This window comes from Sminthopsis crassicaudata, chromosome 1 (genome assembly GCF_048593235.1).
Source record: "Sminthopsis crassicaudata isolate SCR6 chromosome 1, ASM4859323v1, whole genome shotgun sequence".
NCBI classification, from domain to species: Eukaryota; Metazoa; Chordata; class Mammalia; order Dasyuromorphia; family Dasyuridae; genus Sminthopsis; species Sminthopsis crassicaudata.
The window spans coordinates 511935235-511956934 of record NC_133617.1 but is presented as its reverse complement, the minus strand read 5'-3'; the positions used below and the strand labels follow the sequence as shown (position 1 = coordinate 511956934).

Below are 21700 nucleotides of genomic sequence, written 5' to 3'. Positions count from 1 at the left end.
TTCTTTAAAAGGTTCTTTCTTTCTTTCTTTTTTTTTTTTTTTTTTTTTTGGTTTATTGCATATGACCATCAAAACAGAATTATTTGGCCCCTTCCCATTATGAAAATCTTATCTTTTCAGTTCTCTCCTCTCCTACGTTTGTATTTCAAAGCCTTCCCAGCTCCTCTCAAAGATCACCTAATGGATAGAACACTGGGTCTTGTGCATCTTTCTCATAGGATTGTTGTGAGGTATTTGTAAAGCATTTAGCACAGTACCTGGATATAGTAGGTACTTAATAAATGCTCTCCTTTTCAAAAGTCCTGGTTAGAATACTAAGAACTTTCATTTGTCTCTGATTTGGGGGTTTCTGGCACTAGGTTCAATGAGATGGGAGTGTTGCTGCTGTTGCTGCTGCTGCTGCTGCTGCTGCTGCTTCTTACACCCTGGAACATACACTTCCTACCATTTATAGTCTATGCTAGCAGGCTTCTGGATTACTTGCCCTTTTGCTATCTTTTATGTCAAACCCTGCAAGCTGCTGTTTGTTTTTTTGTGCAGTCCTAGGATAGTATGAAGTTGCTTGCTGGACTTTCTCTTTGGATTTCTTGATTATTATTTAGCTTTTGGGACCTTTGTAGAGCTTTGCTGTAGCACTTAAGAGCTACAACCAGTCATAAAGTTATATTAAATCAGACATTCCCTCTATGCCAGTCCCTTCCTGTTTAAGTTTAATGCCCCTGTAATTAGATTTAGTAGCTTGATATAGGAGAAACTGAGATTCCTGATTTTTTTTAAAATACTGGGTAGGAGGATGGTGTTTAAATTTTTGTTTTTATTTTCAATATTTAATATATTAATTTCAGTATAATTGGTTTCCTTAGTGATACTCATTTAAAGACATTCTGAGTGGAAGTCCATAGAATTAATTCACCTGACTGATGAGATCTGTGACTAAGAAAGAAAGAGAAAAAGATTAAGAACCCCTAGTATAATGGAAAGTGCTAAAATCAGGAACACTTGGGTTCAAATCCCATCACTTATACTTATTAGCTCTGTGTCCATAGGCAAGTCACCTATTCAGCCTTCTTGACTTTACTACCTTCCAGGGTTGTGGTGAAGCTTCAAGAGCCCATGAGATAATTTAGGTTAAAGTGTTTCACAAAACATTACAACTACCACCATCACCAACACTTCCTGTAACACCTTGTGATAATATTTGCTTGTGGTTTTTTTTTTTTTTTTAAGCACTTAGAATAGTGTCTCAAATATAGTAGGTGCTATACAAATGTTTATTCTCTTTTGCTTGAGTTTTTCCTTATATGGAACTGTTCCACTGAAACTTCTAACCATAATTCCTTATTTAGCCTTGCAGGGTCAAACAGCCATAAGTTATAATTTCTTTTTCATTGAAAACATTTTAGTTAGCTGCGCTAGAAACAAAGGTTCTTGCTGGGAAGTCACTGATATAGAAAAAGAGCAATGTGAGAACCATGTTTCTGGGACGCACAGCTACAATTATCATGTGCTTTACCAGCAAGCAGCCTGGCATCCTTGTCCAAAACCAATTTGTCATAGAATCCAAGGATGCTTCTCCAGAGCCTCCTTTAGTCCTCAGCACAGACAACTTATGAAATAATTTCATCATAAGACTAATTTTTTTAAAAAGACAAATGAATGTCAATATTGTGACTGGCTAGCCGCTTTCTGCCCTCATGCACTCTACTGCTAGATGTTTACTGACAATTATAGTCATCAGGTTAGATTAACTAAACTGCTTACCATAACATGGTAGCTGACAAAGCTATAAGTGAGGACCTTTCTTTTTTAAACAATTTTTCATTGGTGTCTCTTGCTTTTACATCAACTTCATTTCTAAATGTGTCTCTTGTCACCTTCAGTATCTAGCAAATGATTCTTTGAATTAAAGAATTTTTAAAAGAAGGAGAGAAAGGGGGAAATTCAGTTTAGTGAAATCAACCCAAATACACAAACTACAAACCGCAATGTTTTAAAACACTATATGTAGACATGGGTTATAAAAAGTCACGGCTTTGTAAACAAACAAAAAAAAGTGTGTATTTGCTTATTTATACGAGTTGGTTTTACACAAGAAATCCTGCTGGGAACTAAATTCTGAATACTTTCTAATATTGAACAAAGGAATCTTTTGTTCCAGAGCTTAACTGTGTTGGTTTTTTTAAAAAGGGATTTTTAGAAAAATCTCTTTTACTTGTACATTTGATGTTGAACAGATGACTTGTAATTTTATTTATTTAACTTGCTTCCCAGAATGTTTGTGCCAATTTGCAGCTCTACCAGTAATGCATTAGTGTGCCTATTTAACTAGGAATGATATCTTATGTTTGTATAATACTTTATAACTTATATTCTCCAATGGGGTTGCATTATCATTGCATCATAGAATTCAGACCTGGGAGGTTCTTTAGATATCAGCTTTTCATTCTATTGAGAACAAAACTAAGCCTCAGGAAAATGAAGTGACTTTTAAAAATTATTATTATTGAAATCTTAAGTTTTTATGTCACCTGTATTTTCCCCATCTCTCCTCTCCTCAAGTATCCTGTATAACATAGAATTTTTTGAAAGAAAAAGAAATCAACAAACAAAGATCAATATCATGAAAAAATGCTAACACTATATACAATGTTTCATACCCGTGGACAACCCCCACCCCATTTTGTCTTTGAAATCAAATTTGTTCTTGTAATTTCACAGCATTCATTTTCAGTTGTGTTATACTGGTTGTCTTTTGTATTTAATTGTAGTCTTAATATAGTGTTTTCCTGACTGGTTATTCCGCTTTGTATCAGTTCATGTAAGTCTTTCCCTGTTTCTCTATATTGACCATGTTCTGTTTTGTTTTTGTATAGTACTATTCCATGATAGTCATGTCCCCAATAGATACTTGATTTCTCATTCTTTACTACCACAAAAAAATTGTATAAATATTTGGGGGCATATAGTACCTTTTATTCTGTACGTAACCTCCTTTGGGCATATTCCTAGCAATAGGATCTCTCTTTCAAAGATGGGTTATTTGTTTGCACAATTCTAAATCGCTTTCCAGAATGGTTGTACAGTTTGCAACTTTACCAGTAATGCATTAGTTTGCCTAACTTTCTATAGCCCCTTCAGTATTGACTAGTTCCATCTTTTTATCATCTTTGCCAATTTGCTGAGTATGTGCTATAACCTTAAATTGTTTTGATTTACATTGCTCTTATTAGTGATTTAGAGCATTTTTGAAATGGTTAATTATTTAAAATTCTTCTTTTGAGAGCTGTCCATATCATTTGACCACTTGTGATTTATATTGTTTAATTTTAGAAAAAATAACTCACATTTATAAATTTTCAAATCTGGGTTATTTTACTTGATATTCATTAAAGTGATTGTTTTTACTATCCAGTGTTACAGATTGAAAAAGGAAGAGTTCACTGAATTAAAATTAAATGATTCATCTAAGGTCATATGACCAAAAAAAAATATCCAAATCAGGATTCAAACTTGGGTTTTCCTAAGTCTAAGTCCAGAACTAAGCTCTACCAAGGTAGGGAATAACTTGGTCCCACAAAGCCAAGAAAGAAATTATTTAAATTGCAAATATATCCAGGCGTAGGAATCTTACTTTTAAAAAAATTATAAAGAAGTTATATTAACCTTTACACGTAAGGAACTTTCTATATTTCTCTAATATTTTTATAATATCAGCTAATACCTGGAGATTCCAGATAAGAGGATGATTTACCACTTCATTTGAATTTTAGCATTAAGTATTAAGGAAAAGTTTGTCTGGAAAAACCCAGTGGCTTTGTGCTGTCTCAGAATGAAAATCTATCCATCACAGGTCCTTCTTTAGAAAATATTAAGGGAATCCAAAATCTAAGGCAACCTTTTAAATGTCATTGATGTACACTATCATTTTGTGAGATAGGCAGAGTAGCTTTCTGGGATTTTCTCTAGTGTTTTAAAGAGTTTGGATGACATGATCTAGCAATTACTAATTTTGACAATTTACTTTTATGTTCAGATACATATATAATAATTGACCAAGCAAAAACTTTAAGTGGAGAAAGTAAGATAACAAATAGGGAGTGACATATATAATTGAATTATAACTGATCTATTCCAGTATTAGCTTCTTTTGAAAAGCTAATAGTAACCTTTTTTTTTTCAGCAAATATTCAGGGACATCCCCTTTCCCCTCCTTTTAAATTAGATTTTTCTAAGATTGAATGTGCTTTGTTCTTAGTAGTTTTCTAGAGTAGTTTGGTACCATTTGCTGAAGGTGTATATGGAAAGGAACATTACATTCTCACTTGTGCTTTTTTATATCTCAAATTTAGTCTTTTTTTTTTTTTTAAAGATTGCTTTTTGTATTATAGCTTTTTATTTACCGGATATTTGCATGGGTAATTTTACAGCATTGACAATTGCCAAACCTTTTGTTCCAATTTTTTCCCTCCTTTCAACTACCCCCTCCCCCAGATGACAGGTTGACCAATACTTGTTAAGTATATTAAAGTATAAGTTAAATACAATATATGTATACATGTCCAAACAGTTATTTTGCTGTACAAAAAGAGTCGGACTTTGAAATAGTGTACAATTAGCCTGTGAAGGAAATCAAAAGTGCAGGTGGACAAAAATAGAGGAATTGGGAATTCTAAGTAGTGGTTCATGGTTCTTTCACTGGATGTAGCTGGTTCAGTTCATACTGCTCTTTTGGAACTGATTTGGTTCATCTCATTGTTGAAAATGGCCACATCCATCAGAATTGATCATCATATAGTATTGTTGTTGAAGTTTATAATGATCTCCTGATCCTGCTGATTTCACTCAGCATCAGTTCATGTAATTCTCTCCAGGCCTTTCTGAAATCATCCTGTTGGTCATCAAATTTAGTCTTTAAGAATTCTATCCTAGGCCATTGTAAAATCGAAGCTTTTAAAAAAAAAAGTTCTCAGGACAGTTTTTGTTAGTTCAGAGTTGTGATTGATATTAGGTCAGAATCATGATCATTTGATCAATATAATAAAGAAAATTTTATATCATTTTGCTGAAACTGTTTGCAATGTAGAATAGTCAACTCTGAAGGATTGAACAGTGGAGGGGGGTACCTTTTCCTATGTCATTTTTGTAATAAAGATACTCAGGTGAGTATCTTTATTAGCCAGGAGGAATGGATTAGAGAACCACTAAGATAGGTCCATGCACATGCTAGTGGGTTTTCTTGGCAGTTTTTGTTATCTTAATGATTGCTTGTTTATTTTTAAACTAGGATGGTGATGAAACATTCAATCGTGCTAAGCTTCTGAATATAGGCTTTCAAGAAGCCTTGAAAGAATATGACTATGACTGCTTTGTATTTAGTGATGTAGATCTGATACCTATGGATGATAGGAACACCTATAAGTGTTTTGAACAGCCTCGGCACCTCTCTGTGTCAATGGATAAATTTGGATTTAGGTAAGGTATCTTTCAGGTAAAAAGGCTAAATGTTATTCATTCATTCATCTCTCATCTTATAGTATCTTATAGCATGTTTAAGAATACCTTTATGCTTATTATAATGATCAAGAATAGAGATTATGGGTATGGAGCATTACCTCTTTGGTCAGACAAAATTGGTACTATTATTGATTGGACAAAGTACTGAAGTAAAGATGAATATTGTTTCTTTATTAAAATGTGTATCTTTAAAAGTGAGGCATTTAAATGCTATTTTTAAAACCCTAGTACTTCCTTAAATCTAACTACTTTAGGAAAATCAAATAAGAAAGAAAATTAAGTCCTATATTAAATGCAATACTGTTAAATTTCTCTCTGATCAATTATTATTAAAGGAGAATGAAATCCAGATGTCATACATGCTGTAATGAACAAGAAAAAAATTTTTTGTCTTGAAATGCTTTGTGGCATTTGTAGTAATAATTTTATTTCTTCATTTTAAAATGGGTTCCAAGTTAACTAATCTGTTTTTATTCCTTTCCTTCTCCAATATAAGCACACAGCAATTTAATGGGAATCCATTTTTAAGGTCTTTTGCAAATAACTTCTGCAAATAACTGTGCTTGTGGTTTTTTTTTTTTTTTTTTAACAGTAATATGACTGTCAATAATATTCATTGAGACTTTTTTAAAAGTCAGTTAATTCTACAACTAGAAGTAAAATAGCCTTATTAGATAATATTTTTTGAACTATAAAGTAGTTTGGTAGAAAAAATGCCAAACTTGAAGGCCATCTTTAATGCTTAGTATCATAGGTTCACAGTTTGAGAGCTGGGAGGAGCCCAAGAATGCTATCCAGTATAACTCCCAAATTTTACAGATCTAGACCAGAGATACTAAACTTTTTGTCTATAATCATAGATATGACATTTCACCTCTGAACCCCAGTTTCCTTGTGTGTAAAATGGTAATGATATTTGGCAAGGCTTAATGATCATGAAGGAAACATTCAAATAGTTGGAAAACTTTTTAAATGACTTCCTGTATGTGGAAATATTAAAAGTGCTTTACAAAATTCATTTAGTGAAATTGTTTTAAGTATGTGATTTTTTTTTTCTCTTTAGCTTTTATACTTTTCTTTAAATCTCTCTCCCTCCCTCCCTTCCTTCTCCTCTCACTGAGAAGTTATCTTTCTACCCAAATAGGGCTTTGTGTCCTACAGGACCCCATAGCCACAAACCTTGAAGATCTCCTGAAAAGGTGTTCTAAAATCCTACCCCTAGTTTTGAGAGGATAAGTTCTTAGGTCTGAGGACATCTCAGTCACATGGATGTATATTCTTAAAAATCTTAAGATAAAAGCACCTAATGCAACCTTCTTTACCCACTTAGTTTTTGTAGTCAAAAAGGCGAATTAGCCAATCCAACAAAGGTATGCATTTTTAAAAATTATTTTTTAAATGTAGAAGACTGGCTTTCAAAAAAAAGATAAGACTCAAATCTAACCTCTAATAGTTGTGTGACCTTGCAGTTAGCTACTTAATCCTTAGTGCTCTCCAAGTCTTTCCTTTAAATTGTTGGTGAAAAATTATATTGGTAGAAGTTAAGATGTTTTACCCTGGAATTCCTTGCACCAGTGAGATTACAAATTGCATCTCTTTTCCCCACTCCCATTGTATTTTAATTTCTCTCTTTCTTTTTTCTTTTTTCCCCCCAAAGCAATTAGGCTTAAGTGATTTGCCCAGAGTCTCACAGCCAGGAAGTTTCCTGTTAAGTGTAGGAGATTTGATTTGAGCTCAAGTCCTCCTGACTTGAGGGCTGGAATTATTTATCCACTGCACCTCTAGCTTCCCCTATTTTAATTTTCTATGAAGTTTCTTTTGGGAGGAGAGTTTTTAGCCCTGAATCTCCCTCCCTTCTTCTCATCCTCATTTAAGAGACTTTGAGAAGTAATTCTCCCTCAGTTGGAGTAGAATCTCATAGACAAATAACCCCACACTTCTAAATATACGAGGAAAACAGAAATCTAGAGACTGAACAGGGGTGAGGGGAGTGAGGGGGGAAGGGGATGCAGTGGATTTATGTCCCCCCTCAATCACTTGATATAACCTTTCATAAGTTTCTTCAAAAATTACCTTTTTCTAAAAGTAAGAGAATTACAATTTGACATCCTTATATGTTATAAGTTCTGATATCTCAGGCAATATCTTTAAAGATTCTGAAAAATGACAATATATGTTGAATTAGATTTTTTATAATATCGATGGGGAAATGAATTTATATATATATATGCAACACTGATCAACCTCTCACAGAGATGTAGTTAGCTGTACTAATACTCTATTTCTTTTCCCCCTTCTAGCTTACCTTATAACCAATATTTTGGAGGTGTCTCTGCTTTAAGTAAAGAACAATTCCTCAAAATAAATGGATTCCCTAATAACTACTGGGGCTGGGGAGGTGAAGATGATGATATTTATAACAGGTAAATGTTGATTCAAATTATACGTGTAAATAGCCATGAAAAAAAAATTTGTCACTCTTAGAAAGTTTTATTTCTTCCTTCACTTGGTCATTTCCAAATTTTAGATCTCCAGTGCTAGGTCACTCTAAAAGAGCTAAAAAACAATTTACAATTATTCTATTAGTTATTATAACTTTAAAATAAAAACAATCAAATAACCATATAAAATAAGGGGCAAGCAGAAACAAAAAAACTAACAAATGATAAATGAGCAAGTAAAATGCTTTTTATACTTCATCTCTTTCTAAAGTCTTCAGAAATGCAACCATCTTTAACCCCATTTTCCAGTTTTCTAATTTGCCTTAACAAAAAATTATAGTCGTGTATATACAGTGCTGATTTCATTCTTCATCACCTTCATTTTTTCATGTTTCCCCATGTGTCTCACATTTATCAATTTTTATGACCTAAGATTCCATTTCATTAATAGACCATAGGTCATTCAGCCATTCTCGGTTTTTTAGATGTACAGGTTTTTCCAATTTTTAAATTATGGAAAATAAGTAACTTTGAATATTTTTGTTCAAGTAGGTCCTTTCCTGCTTTAATCTTATTTTCAAATAAAAGCCTGGCAATGAAATTCTCAACTCAAAAGGCATATTTAAGTTTTGTGATTTTATTGGGTATTCTCAATACTGCTTTCCAAAACATTTTCTTCAGTCTATGGTCCCACTAACAATGTAGTGGAGTTTCTATTTCCCCACTTTGAATTCCACTGTTTTTTGACATTTTTATTGTTCTAGTCTAGTTAAGGTGATATCCTGAAAATTTTGAGATTGTTTTGGGTGTGTGTGTTTTTTTTTTTTTTTAAGGAACTGAAAATTTGTAATTCAACTATATACAGTTTACTTAAACTCTTCAATTATGTGCTAATAAAAATGGTCATAGTCCATAAAATCCAAATCTTTTTTGATAGGAATTTCCAAAATGTTAAAGTAGTGGTATATTAAGTGGGTTTTAAAAACATCACTTACCTTCTAATCATATGAAAAAAAGTGCTCTAAATTACTATTGATTAGAGAAATGCAAATTTTAATTTTTAAAAATAATTTTATATAAAGCTTTTTCTTTTCATTGAATTCCAAAAAACCTTAAGTAAGTGCTAAATGTGTTGTAGCTTTGTAGGGAGAGTTTCTAAAGGAATAGGAAGAAAATGAATTATAGAATTTATGTATGATTTAATTTTTGTCATTCTCAATCACAGACACAGTGCTTCACAAGTTAAAAGGAAAATTGTTATTTTTAAAATAAAAACAATTTCAGTTGCAAAGATAGTTTTCAACATATACCCTTGCAAAACTTTATATTCCGAATTTTTCTCCCTTCTTCCTCCTCCCCCCCCAGACAAGTAATCCAATAATATGTTAAATATGTATAATTCTTCTGTACATATTTCCACAATTATCATGCTTAAGAAAAATAAGTTGAAGAAGGAAAAAAAAAAAAGAGACCAAAAACAAAATGTAAGCAACCAAAAAAAGAAAAAGAAAGAAAAAGTGAAAATACTGTATTGTGACAACTTTTAAGGTACCACTTCACACCTCTCAGATTGGCTAAAATGATAGGAAAAGATCCCCCAGTTGGAAGGGATGTGGAAAAACTTGAATATTAATGCACTGTTGGTGGAGTTGTGAACTGATCTAACCATTCTGAAGAACAATTTGGAACTATACCCAAAGGGCTATCAAAATATGCATATCCTTTGATCCAACCGTGTCTCTACTGAGCCTGTTTTCTAGAGAGATCATAAAAAAGGGAAAAAGATTCAACTATACAAAAATGTTTGCAGCAGCCCTACCCATCTTTCAAGCCACACTTAAATTCCAGTCATGAATCAATCCTTTGTTGATCCATTTTAAAGTAACTTTTTCCTCTTGTAAATTCTCATAGCACTTTATAATTCTCTTAAGTATCTGGAACTTACCTTGTAAGTTTTTATTGGCCTTTCTTATCTGTCCTCTTAGGCTGTAAGCCCCTTGAGGGCAAAGTGGTACTTTATTATTTTTTTCTCTTATAGGACCTAGTATCTATGTGAATATCCCTTGAATAAACCATTGAATTCCAAGAGACCTTAAGTGCTAAATATGTTGTAGCTTTGTAGGGAGAGTTCCTAAAGGAATAGGAAGAAAATGAATTATAGAATTTATGTATGATTTAATTTTTGTCATTCTCAATCACAGACACAGTGCTTCACAAGTTAAAAGGAAAACTATTATTTTTAAAATAAAAACAATTTCAATTGGAGGCACATGCCTCTTGGCAAGAGGAGAAAAGAGTTTTCATTGCTCACACTAAGTTTGATCATCTTCTCATTTGATAAATTAATGTAACTGCAAAATATTGAATTGCAATATATACTTAAATAGTTTAGAATTACTTATTTGATACATTTGAACTATGTTAACCAATATTTAAGAAATACTGTAATTTATGTTTGTTTTAATTGTATATTATGAGAATGTAGGTTTAAAAAGAATGAGAAACACTATTCTATTTTTTTAATACTTACAGATTAGTTTATAAAGGCATGTCTATATCACGGCCAAATGCTGTCATTGGAAAATGTCGGATGATCCGCCATTCAAGAGATCAAAAAAATGAGCCCAATCCACAAAGGTGTGTTCTTAGTTTTCAATCCTTTTCTCTTAGTGGTTTAAAGAAATAACATTTAGGTGTTCAAGAGCTGGTTATTTGAGAAGAGAGGGGGAGGAGTACTAAAATACCAGCCTAAGTTCAAACCTGTAGACAGCCTGACATAAGGTCACTCTTTCCTTAGATGTTCTTGTTGCTGACTGTCCTGAGTTCTGGGAATCAAAAAGATTATTTTGCCCCTAATTCTAGCTAAATTAATTCAAGCAAAATCTTGAATTAATAATAATTAATAAGGTCTTTCCAAGCACAGGGAAATTTGGGAAGGGAAAGGGGAAAACAGTTTGATGCCTCTTCTTGAATTTTGACACCATGGTTTGTTTTTCTGTTTACAGATTTGACAGAATTGCACATACAAGGCAGACCATGAATTCTGATGGCTTGAACTCACTTAAGTACCAACTTTTGGAAATTCAGAAATACCCTCTCTATACCAAAATCACAGTAGATATTGGATCACCAAGTTAGCATCTCAGTGAGATCCATAAAAGACCTGAAAAAACAATCAAGGACCTAAGTTGACTCTCTTTGTAAACTTGCTGGAATTTTTTCCATTTTTGCCTTTTGTTGTACTACAATCAAAATGAACAGGAATGCCTCATGTAATTATTCAGAAACTTTTCCAAATCACTAGGACGAGTGGGTCTTCTTGCCCCCAACTTGACTCAGCACACGACTTTTCTAGCTGTAAGTTTTAGAGACTGTATATAAGCATTGTTGGTTATTTATATTCTTGTTGGAGACTATCTTGATTATGGTTCTTAACAGCTTACCCTACGATAAGTTGACAGTTGTGAACAGCTAAAAATCACTGCGTTCTAGCTTCAGTGATTGGTGGTTAATTCCCAAGGATCAATCTGCCAAATTTCCATGTAATATATAAGAATTTTGCTTTAAATTTGTTGTAATATTTAATTTTATGAAGGACTGGAAAATGCTGCTAAAATTGGTTTACAAGTTTACATTTTGGGAAATTATTTGCCAGGTCCCAACCAGCTAATAAGGGCTATGACCCTTTAAGAACCAAAGGAGGTATTAGAAAAAGTTCCTGAGGAGCTGCCGAGAAACCCTCCCTTTTTGCAGGTTCCTACCTTAGTCTTTAGTTGCTATGTCATTCAACATCCTAATCTGTATCTTCCCTCTACCCTCCTCATTCCCATTCCTTTCCTGTTTTCCTCCCCTTATTACCATGATTTTAGGTCTCTGGCTCCCAAATTGTGCCTTGATTAAATCTGCATGGCTGGCCGTGACAGACTGATCTCTTGTATCTTCTCCCAATATGGGTAGATTCCATAGTATTTGACTTTTTCCTGCTTGTGCCACAAGTAAGCCTCATTGACTCAACAGCCGACCCAAGTAGGTTTTCATTATCATCTCTTGGCACAGGGGAAACCCATTGTCTCAGAGCTCCATCATGATTTATCATAGTTATAGACTGGTCATCATTTGGTGGTATGGAGGATCTCTTAGCTTCTCTTTACTCATTATAGGCCTGAAAATGTTACTCTACATAGGGAGAATTCTAGCCACTCAAGAGTCTGATTTGAAGATAAATTTGGCCTTCAGTCTTAGGTTGTATCTTTGCCAAAGAGTCTTGAGATTTTCTGATTTTAGGTTCAGGTGTCCACCCAGTCTGTCTCTTTCCCCTTCCTAGCCTACTAGCCTTCCTGTACCAATATTCTGGACAAGACAGAGAAACTTTCCAATTTTTAAAGCTTTTCTATAGCTATTCATGTACCTCTTAATACATGAACTGTTTCATAGACGATCTCTAAATGGGATTCTCCTCAACTGCATCATTCATCTACCAATAGTAGATGAATGGATGGTTCTTTTCTGCCTGCAGTCATATTGTGGTCTTCCTGCCCTTCTCTAAATCCATTCAATTTCTTAATCAATGAGGGTGGTCTACAGTTGGACTAATCTAGAGATTTATCCACAGGAGGAGGTGGCTGGCAATCCATCAGTCCAGTAGCTACTGTGCCAGTCGCACAGATTTCTTTAAGGGAGTTTTCCAAATTAATTGCTCTGGCTAAACAGTGACCCAGAAAACCTGGTTGAACTCATTCAGCATGCTAGGGTAGAGGTAGCTACTATCCATTGAACCTCATTGATCAGTGTTTCTAAAAAGAAGAGCAATATAACTCTCGCCTAAATTTTCTTCAACTTACTATTTTTACAGAGCCTCCTCTACTTTCCTACTTTGCTCTCTTCTTCCTTATCATAGAAAATCTACATTGGGTAGAGTTCATTTCCAGAGAAATGCTTCTTTTGTGAGTCAGTGTCCACTGTGTTATGAATGACTCCAAGTGTAAGCGGAATACACTGTTAAATAGAATCCAATGGAGCTTCCTCTCCAGTCCCATCCTTTCCCCACTGAATACTCCTTTAAATTCTTAACGAAGCCCTTTGGGTTGCCTAAACTCTAATCCAGCAAAAGCAGCTTCTCTGTTTCTCCCATATCCATTTTCTTGCTAATAGTCTTTAATATCTAGGAATTTGTATGTAGAATATTCTCAGGAAACACCAATTCTTCATCTTAGGACTTAGGGATTCAGATACTCAATGTCACCTGGAAGCCATCCAGGCTAGGAATTCACCTAATTGTCTAGGACAGTGGTCCTCAAACTTTTTAAATAGGGGGCCAGTTCACTGTCCCTCAGACTGTGGGAGGGCCAGACTATAGTAAAAACAAAAGCTCACACTCTGTCTCCACCCCCAGCCCATTTGCCATAACCGGTGGGCACATAAACTCTTCAGCAGCCGCATCTGGCCCAAGGGCCAGAGTTTGCGAACCCCTGGTCTAGGATACTTATTGGGCTCATGACTATGTCATAGTCCTTCCTAACAAACCTTTAAATGCTATTGTGGTATGAGATAAATGTTCTTTCTTCTAGTTCCATACTTGCTTTTCTAGGTTAGACATACCTGAATTCTTCAAAACTAAGACTGTGAAAGACCTTCAAACCAATTATTTCTAAGGGAAGAAAAGGACCTGAAAACTACTTTACAGATGAATTTGATTTGGCCATTTATGGACTTTAATTTCAAAAATATGGTTTTGATGGGAAAGGACTTGCTACAGAATCTTGCCTGAAGTTCATGTTGTCTTCTTCAAAATTATCTACATGATCAGGCAGGATTTCTAATAATCATAAGATGGCCTACATCAACACAGAATCCTAGAGTGTGAGAGTTGGAAGGGACCCCAGCCTATCTAGCTAAACCCAAACATGAGAGTGCTGACCCTGGAGTCAGGGTGACTCCATATGTCCAAATATGTCCAAATATGACCTCAGACACTTAACTGTATGTGAGACCCTGGGCAAGTCACTTATCTCTGATTCCTCCTCCCCAAAACTTTTTTTAAACTTCATACGTGAAAGGAATCCTCACTGTACTAAACAAGTAAATAAGTCATCCATTCTCAGCTTGAATTCTCACCAGAAGGGGAAAACCTACTATCCCTCAAGGCATCCTCCCTCTTCTACTTTTAGACTTCTCTTATTGTTAGGAAGTTTTTCTGTATATTAGGCCTAACTTTGCCTTTACAATTTCTACCCATTGCCGTTGGTTCAATTTTCTGGGACCAGGCAACTTATCTAATCCATGAGATATATGTCTTTATGGATATACATATCTCTCCACAGGATAATCCTTCATATACTTGAAGTCACCTATTATGTCATCCCTAAGTCTTCTCCAGGTAAACATACCCAGTTCTTTCAACTCATCTTCATATGATGTGTTCTCAAAATTCTTCACTTAAATGCAAGATTCCAGATACGATCCAATGAGGGAAGAGTACTGTGCAACTATCCACCTTCCTATTCCTGGAAGTTAGTGTTCCTCTTAAAGCAGCCCATGAATATGTGGTTCTGTTTTTTGTTTTTTGTTTTTGTTTTTTTTTGAATGCTGATTCATTAAGCTTGGAATTCAGTAAGACTCTACATCTTTTTCAGAACAACTGTTGTCTGTACCCATGCCTTTCTCAACTTGTACTTTTGAAATTATCTTTTAAAAATCCACATACAAAACTTTACATTTATCCCTATTCATTTTCATCTTTTTCAATTTGCCAAAGGTTTGAACTAAGAAACTCAACAGTGTCCTATAGCTCTATTTGCTTTCAAGCTTCCTTTTCTTTTCCCCCAGTCCAAAGGCCAGAGAATCCCTAGTTCTTATGATGAATCATTTTTCTTCTCTTTTTTTAAAAAATTGATCTTCAAGGCTATGTTGCCATCACTGGGACACCGTTTCAGAAATAGCCTGATTTCTTAACCTGCTCCAGCTTTTCCCTACAGTTAGAATTTTCCTTAGAGATATTTTTTGGGTAAGTGGTCTCGTTACACATCTCATCTGACCACAAGCCTTAGTTCATTTCATCTTTCAATATTTTATTCATAGTCTTGCAGGCAGAAAACATTTCTTTTGCTCACTGTTATGAAGAACTGGTGAAAAGAGAATAGGATTTTATAATAATACTTGGACAATTAATTATAACTCTTATCACCAGGACAGGTGGTGGGGATGTCTTCCCCAGGATTGACTTTTGTTTTTAACTACATAATGATTATGGATGCCCTTCTCATTCAGAACACTTCATTCCAGTCTAAGTATGACTTTTGTCCCTCTTCCACAATTTCTCTTTCTGCCCTTTCTCTTACAATGTATAATTACCTAGGGCAACTAGATGCTATTCATGTTATCAGACTGCTGTTTAGTAGACACAAGTAGACTATAAATAGCATGTAAATTATGGAGAGCTCTTGTAAGTAGAGGACTAGACATAGTTCAATACCCACAATCTGTATTCAGTGTGTCTTTACCCAAAACACTGAACCATTCTCCATAATCTGCATTATGACTTTTTTCTTCTAGCCCCCATCCTGTCCTTTTACCATTCTTTTTTCATGGGTTTAAATTGACCTATCCTACCACTTTCCATTACTATTTTATCTACACCTCTACACCTGTGGATTTTAGGGGAAAGCAAAATTTGTGATATGGACCATCCTTGAATCACAACTAATATGGCAGCTACTCTACATGCTTAAATAGAGAGAACTTGGAACTGACTGCATACTGGGATAGTCAACAACCCAAGGCAGACAGTTTCAACAGGGCTCCTCTGCCAAGCTCAGGTCTTAGGGGTCTGAGTATAAGCAAGGCCTGAGATCCTTAGAGAACCAAAGAAATACAATCTGCCAGATTCATTAAAAGGTGCTCAATTCTGCTGATTATTCTGTGTACAGTTTGCCTCTAACCAGTGGTCTTGGTCTTTACTTGTCCATTTCCTTTCTTTAGCTCTGACCTCTGGCTCTGGCTATTCTCTATTTTATTCCCCTGTGGCCTTGTTTTAGCCTATTTATGTTGCTTATTCCATTTGTAAGTGCTACCTTGCTTGTGAATAAAATCCATTCTCCTCTGCCCCATTGGCTTTATTATTTCCTGCTCCCTCACTCCTTTACTTGACCTCTGTACTTCCTCTGTTTCTCTGATGCTTCTTCCACTGTTGCTAAGGGCAGTGGTCTTATTCCCTGCCCTTATGGAAGAAGCTTCAGCTATCCTCTGATTTTACCAGAAAAACCTATGAACTTCCCATCTGTTCAGCTCTGGTTAGCTGTATCTGAACCAGAGCTGTGCCCCCAAGGGATGCTATGAGTCTTCTTTGCTTTACAGATGATATATTTTGTTTCTCATAAAACAAATACCAAAATTTTATGGAGAATGAGTGCAATTTAAATACCCTGTTCAATTTGCTTTTCAAGTAGTATTTGTTCAAAAATTTAACTCAACTCCAGCAATTATTGTAGTATTAGATATATTTTATCTCCCCCAGATTTTAGTTCTGAGGGATTTTAGTCCTCAGAGCATATGTTTGTTGCTAGATTGTTCAGTGCTCAGTCTCTAAATTGCCTTATTTCTTTAAGGACCGATAAATATGTTTTATTAGCAGTTTGTATTGTTTAAAATGAACAAATCGGGTTGTAATTGTGGGATAAAATGATCTGTTTTGATTCAGGTTTTACACAGATATTTAGTATTCTTTAGGTAATGGAAGTCATACTCTTCTGATAGTGTGGGATAAACTTGAATTTCCTATGTACACTTTAATTGTAATGTTTTAAATGTCAGTAGGTGGGGCAAAAATATGTGTATGCTGTATTCAGTATTAATGCCTTTTTATTTTACTGAGAGAAAAGTTAACTTACAAACCTTTCAAATGAGGCTGTGGAATCTCATTTGTTATACCCACATGTTGGGGAATTGTTTGCCTTCCCTTTGTAAGGATAGGTCACTAGTACCAAAGGGAGTTCCTGTTAAACCTCTGAGACAAAGACTTATTTCCCTTTTAAGAATAGGACCAGAGAAACATCCAAAAATGACTTCACAAAAAAAATTTTTTTAATGACCTCACAATTAAAAGAGACAACATTTTTTTCCCCTTTGGAAAATCGCTTCTTAATAATGAAGTGAAAGTCTAGGTGGGCAGATATGTCCTAAAGATAATGTAGAACCCAAGAAGAATTAGTTTTCACAAATCTGTTCTTTCTTTCCCAGAACTGGGATTGCCCTGTTCTATCATAGACGCTAATGGGAATCCTGTTTCCATTATACATATCCCCAGACTTCTTTACAGGCCATTAGGACTCAACATCTGTCTTGAATAAGTGGATGGCATTGCAATTCCCAAGTAGCAACTAGAGCAGTTTCTCTGTGGTAGCCCCTACCAGCTAATCCATTATTTGTGTTTCTTGGCCAACTCCTTTTTTTCCTTTTTCCTTTTCCCATCACCTTTTCCTCTTTTCTTTGCCATTCAGTTTTTCCTTCCTGCCATCTCCCTGTTTCCTAAGATTGCTGATGCATCTTTCTTCCATTTAGCAATTTCTCTTCGTAGAAACTAACCCAGGCTTAACTCAGGTGCTTAAAACTTTCTTTGCCCCTCAAGTTTTTCTACAGTGGTTTTCATAATGGTGTAAATAATCCCTAAGAATCAGTAACCCACCATTGGAAGAACACTGGTTTTGGAATTCCAAGGATGCTGGCTCTCCAAACTATGTGACTCAGGCAGGTCATTAAAGCCTTACTTTTACATTTCTTTTTGTAAACAGAGATAAATGATACCTACCTTACCTACCTCACAGGGTTGTTGTGAGGGTTAAGTGAGATAATTGTATGTTAATCACTTTGTAAGCCTTATTAGCACTATGCTGTTTTACCTAAAACCTATTCCTTGGGATCTTAGAACATCAGAACAGAGGGTGAAATGAGAAATTTTCCACCCAGAAATCCCTGAATATTCAGCTTGAGCTGATACTGGTTAAATAGACTAGGTTCAAAAGTGTAATACTTGCCCAAAGCCTAATTCTAGAGCTGAGGCCTAGATGTTCTAGAGATCCAGGTTCCAGACCCAGCTCTGTTATTTACTCACTATGTGACCTTAGAATACTAGCCTTAATGTTCCTCTGTAAGATGAGGAATGTGGTCTTTAAGGTCTCTCCATCTCTTATATTCCAGCCTTCCTACTTGCCCATCTGCTGTAGTGGCTGAAGAGAGGAATAACATTAGAAATCTTGATGTGCCTGAAAAACTGAAGACTGTTTGTTTTCCCTTTCCTCAAATTTCAATGGATGCCCCATTCCCAGTCTTTTAAATCATAGTTGTTTGTGGTGAGAGCACTTTTCAAGTTCTCAAGTTCCCAACATCTTGTTTTTAACTTTTTTTCTCCAAAAAACTTTTATTATTATTATTATTATTATTATTAACTCTTCTAGTACGGCAACAGCTATGCAATGCAAATAAATTGTTTTTAATCCTAATGACTGGTTTCTCAGAGCCAGAACTGCTTTCAGAAGTAGGAACATATCTTTAGGAAAGAGGGGAGATTCAGATCTTTAAGAATTCATGGTCTCTCTTTTCCAGGTCACATCATGACCAGGATTATTTACAAAGTGCCTTAAAAAAAAAGGGAGCAAAAGTCCAGAAAAGCAACTTCTCTAGTGCCTATTTTAATTTAAATACCAAATCCTAAAACCTCATTGACAGATTATTTCTTATTCCTTCGGGTCACTTTCAAACACATGACAGTGTAGATCATTCTCTTCACAAGGGAAAACAAACATCTTTCCAGTCCTTACCCATTTCCTGGCCTTCTAGGGATTCTTTAGGAGACTTCGCTGTTGCTGAATGTTCATGGGATGCATCTGTCAGACTGTGAAATTCCTATTGGACTTCACCAGTCCATGAAATGCAGTCATTGTTATTTCTCTCTGGGATCTTTCAGGGTCTAGTTTTCTATGAGCATTTTTTTTTATCCAGAAGTGAATTGTGACTGTGAAATTATCATTTATATTTCCATTATTTCACCCGTTCCATTGCTGGTCTTTAGGAAACTAGTGAAAAATATACACAATATAATTTCAGCATAAAAGAAAGTACAAGTGCCTGGTTTTTCTTGAGCTTGTACTCAGAGTTAGGTATGTTATGCTGTTATTTTGAACCGTAAGCATTACGGTAACTTGTTATGGGGTCATTTGGTTTGTTTTCAAATCCTAATTCTGCTTTGCACTTTTTTTGTTAACTTTTGTGTGTGTGCACGTGTATATGTGTGTATATATACAATTGTAAGAGCTGGGAGAATGGGTCTTCCAGTCTTGATATTCATAACAGATGAGAACTGTATTTTTTTGCCTTTAAATTCATTAAAGACTTGAATAAATAAACTTATCTTTATAAATTTTTGTGTGTATAGTCTTTATTTTTTGTCTAACATGAGTTTACCGTCTTCCTGGTACCAACTTTAATAATAGCTAATACTTATGTAGCATTTAGGTGCTAGACCCTGTATTAAATGCTATAAGAATACTAACAAATAATAATAAGAGTTAAATTTATATAGTAATTACAATGTGGCAGACACTTTACAATTATCATTTTGTTTTATCTTCATATGGACCCTGGAAGGTAAGTGCTATTATAATCCCCATTTACAGATAAGGAAACTGAGGTAAACAGGGTTAAGTGACTTGCCTAGTTAAGTGTCTGAGGCTGAATTTGAAATTAGATCTTCATGGTTTCAGGCTTAGCCCTTTATCCCCTATATCACTTAGCTACCAGGAACAATTAGTCATATACAAATAATCCAGACAGTTCTGGTCTGTCATATCCCCTAGACTTGCAACCAGAACTAATTGAGACCTAAAGCTTGGTATGCATAATAAATAGGAAACACAGCCAGTCTTTGCCATATTTGTAAAGCCTAGGTAATGACCTAAGTAATGATGTGAAAATAATACTAGCATATAGATTGGTGTTTGAGGCATTTTAAGGCTTACAAAGTACTTTATAAGCGCCTCATGATTCTCATGGTAACCTTGGGAAGTAGGTGCAAAAATAGGTGTGATCCCCAATTCTAGGGAAGGCCAAGGCGGAGGAATTGATTGAGCTTGGAAGTTCTGAGCTATAGTAGGGCTAAAGCTGATTGAGTGTCTGCATTTAGTCCAGCACCAATATACTTCATTCTTCTCCAAGGCAGCTAGTTGGCACAGTAGCCAGCCTTTGAGTCAGTGAACCTAGATTCAAATCCGATCTCAGACACCAGATGTCTCATCCTGGGCAAGTCATTTAGTACCATTTGCCTTAGATTCCTCATCGATAAAATGAGCTGGAGAAGGAATTAGCAATCCACTTGAGTATCTTTGCCAAGAAAACCCCAAATGTGGTCACAGAGATTTGGACATAATTGGAATGACTCAACAATGATAGCATCTTGTCCTCAAGAATAGGGAGCTATGGAGTTGCCCTAAGAAGGGACAAACCAGCCCAGGTTAGAAATAGGCTTACTAGCTGATCAGTGGCTACTGTGCTTTCAGCTGGGCAAGACGGGGAGACCCAGCCTCCAAAAATAAAATAAAAGATAACTCAAGCTTCCAATTAGGAAGGGAGGGAGAGAAAGACTTAAATTACAAGACCTCAAAGCCATGTCATCTTACTCAATAAAGTTTGCAGAGTTAATCTTTTAGAAAGGGTAATGTGCATTTTCAAAATAACAACCTCTATTTTTAGGTATGGTCATAGAATCTCCTAATTAAGACTTAAACTATTGCTTTGATCACCTGAAATAACATTCTATGCAATCTGTCCCCATGCTATATTCTCCAGCTTTCACTGAAAAAAAGTTTTCCCTTCCACACTGGATGATTCCACCAAACTAGCTTTCTCTGACCTATTTGTCATATGTTGTTGAATTATTTTTCAGTTATATCTATCTTCATGACTCCAATTGGAGTTTTCTAGACAAAGATATTTTGTGATTTGCCATTTCCTTTTCCAACCCATTTTACAGATGAGGAAACTGACATACAGGGTTAAGGAAATTACTCAAGGTCAGACAACTAGTAAATGTCTGAAACCTATTTTAAACTCTGGAAAATGAGTCTTCCTGACTCCAGGACCAACATTCTATCCCTGCATTATCTAGCTGCTTATGCTTAGATACCTATATATTTCTACATATAACACTCCTGCCTTATTCCTGGCAATGTTTCATGCTTAAAGGGACAAATCTTTCTTTAAGACAGTTTTAGCACTATCCATTTAGCACTATTAAACTTTTTCTACTTGTGACTTTTTTTTTGCCCAAGAAATTTTTATGCAACCCCAAGTATATAGATGTAGTAAAAAGATAGACAAACATTTACTGATAATAAGTCATAATTTCATGGCCCCCACATTTCAGTTACATAACCCCATAGGAGATCATGACCCCCACAGTGTAAGAAGCTTTGCTCTATATGAAACTTTTCTTGATATGCACTCTGTCTGCAATTCCTAGTGCCCTCTCTGTCCTGCATCTATTTTGTATATATTTTCATTTATACATTTCATATTTATGCTTTATGTTTATATGTACATATATATATATATATATATATATATATATATATATATATATATATATATGTTTGTGAGTAAAGATTGTATTCTTTATATTTGCCAAGATAAATCCAGGAACTTTATAAACACAATTACAAAACACTTCACACAAAGTTAGATCTAAACAACTGGAAAAA

At 35.0% G+C, this 21700-nt stretch overlaps 1 protein-coding gene across 1 annotated transcript in view; it reads left to right on the top strand.

The window, feature by feature from the left end:
* Nucleotides 1–19365, top strand: part of B4GALT1 (beta-1,4-galactosyltransferase 1) — an 82977-nt gene extending 63612 nt beyond the window's left edge. The window contains exons 3-6 of the mRNA XM_074281605.1: nt 5285–5472; nt 7815–7937; nt 10488–10592; nt 10961–19365. Of these exons, the coding sequence (XP_074137706.1) occupies nt 5285–5472; nt 7815–7937; nt 10488–10592; nt 10961–11093 (549 nt within the window). The 3' untranslated portion in view covers nt 11094–19365. The remainder of the gene's footprint in view (nt 1–5284; nt 5473–7814; nt 7938–10487; nt 10593–10960) is intronic.
* The last annotated feature ends 2335 nt before the right edge of the window (nt 19366–21700 follow it).